Genomic DNA, 1,507 nt, shown 5'->3' with positions numbered 1-1,507 from the left:
TTTTTTTTTTTTTTGAGACGGAGTCTCGCTCTGTCACCCAGGCTGGGGTGCAGTGGCACCATCTCGGCTCACTGCAAGCTCCGCCTCCCGGGTTCACGCCATTCTCCTGCCTCAGCCTCTCCGAGTAGCTGGGACTACAGGCGCCCGCCACCTCGCCCGGCTAATTTTTTGTATTTTTAGTAGAGACGGGGTTTCACCGTGTTAGCCAGGATGGTCTCGATCTCCTGACCTCGTGATCCGCCCGCCTGGGCCTCCCAAAGTGCTGGGATTACAGGCGTGAGCCACCGCGCCCGGCCTAACGTATGTATTTCACATGTTGTTTCTCTGATCTGGTCCACAAAGAGCTGACATCCAGATGTGGCCCCTGAACCATCCAGGCTGCCCAGCAGCAATAACACCAAGGGGCCCACAACCCGTGTCCATCCATGTCTGGGTGTGAGCCCCTCCCACGACCATGCCCAGTGGAGCCTCTTAAGAAGTTCTTGTCACTGGGTCACAGGAGATGGAATCTCAGAGCAGATGAGAGGAACTGAGAAAAGGCGTGGGTGAGTGTGAGTGAGCCTGTCAGGCAGGACGCTTCAGACTCAGAAAAGACTGGCTACTACAATACCTGGCATTTCTTTTTTTTTTTTTTTCAGCCTTGACAGCAACACCCTTTATTCAACACCAGGAATACCCTTCGCACAGAACCAGCGAGCTTCACGCGCTCAGCTTCCCCGTGGAAATGCTCCCAGGACGCTGCGGGACCCCGGGCGTGCCACACGCTCTAGTGGTGATGCTGTCTGAACTGGAGCCGACAGTAACCGCACGTGCCAGTTTTTGTTTCCTTGTCCAAGTTTATATACACTTTTGGGTGGCCAAGAGCCCCCCCGCCGCCGTCGCACGCTATCACCCGAGTCTCCACCTCACTCACGGGCTGTTCTGCTATCAAATCAATGGCAAAGTTTTCATTCACCTCTTTCTGACGACCTACAAACCGAATTCTCCTGTAGTCTTTATCATCATAAACCTGGCTAGTGTGCGTGACCTTCTCCCCGGTCGGCGAGACCCGCACCCCGAAACACCTGGCGCCCAGGGGCAGACTCCGCGCGGCCTCGCCGCACCGGTTCAGCAGCCGGCAGAAGGTCATCGCCGCCGCCATTTTTAAGTCAATACCTGGCATTTCAAAAAGGAAAGAGACAGATTAATCCACCGAGGAGTATCACTTCACCTGAGGAAGAGCCAGCCCTGGCTCCTTTTCTTTCCTCTTCTTGTGATACCCTACCTTGTTTGTTTGTTTGTTTCTTTTAATTTTTTTTTTTTTTTTGATACAGAGTCTTGCTCTGTCGCCCAGGCTGGAGTGCAGTGGCGCAATCTCGGCTCACTGCAAGCTCCGCCTCCCGGGTTCACGCCATTCTCCTGCCTCAGCCTCTCCGAGTAGCTGGGACTACAGGCGCCCGCCACCGCGCCCGGCTAATTTTTTGTATTTTTTAGTAGAGACGGGGTTTCACCGTGGTCTCGATCTCCC

The 1,507-nt window shown here is 54.5% G+C and overlaps 1 protein-coding gene across 1 annotated transcript; it reads right to left on the bottom strand.

Moving 5' to 3' along the window:
• Window positions 1–635: 635 nt before the first annotated feature.
• LOC116464274 (NADH dehydrogenase [ubiquinone] iron-sulfur protein 6, mitochondrial) lies at window positions 636–1,141 on the bottom strand. The gene has a single exon (XM_032147563.2). It carries the CDS (start codon window positions 1,139–1,141, stop codon window positions 767–769), a length of 375 nt encoding a protein of 124 aa, XP_032003454.2. The 3' UTR covers window positions 636–766.
• Window positions 1,142–1,507: the final 366 nt, after the last annotated feature.

This window comes from Hylobates moloch, unplaced genomic scaffold (assembly GCF_009828535.3).
Source record: "Hylobates moloch isolate HMO894 unplaced genomic scaffold, HMol_V3 SCAFFOLD_359, whole genome shotgun sequence".
NCBI classification, from domain to species: Eukaryota; Metazoa; Chordata; class Mammalia; order Primates; family Hylobatidae; genus Hylobates; species Hylobates moloch.
This window is presented reverse-complemented; position numbering and strand designations above follow the sequence as displayed.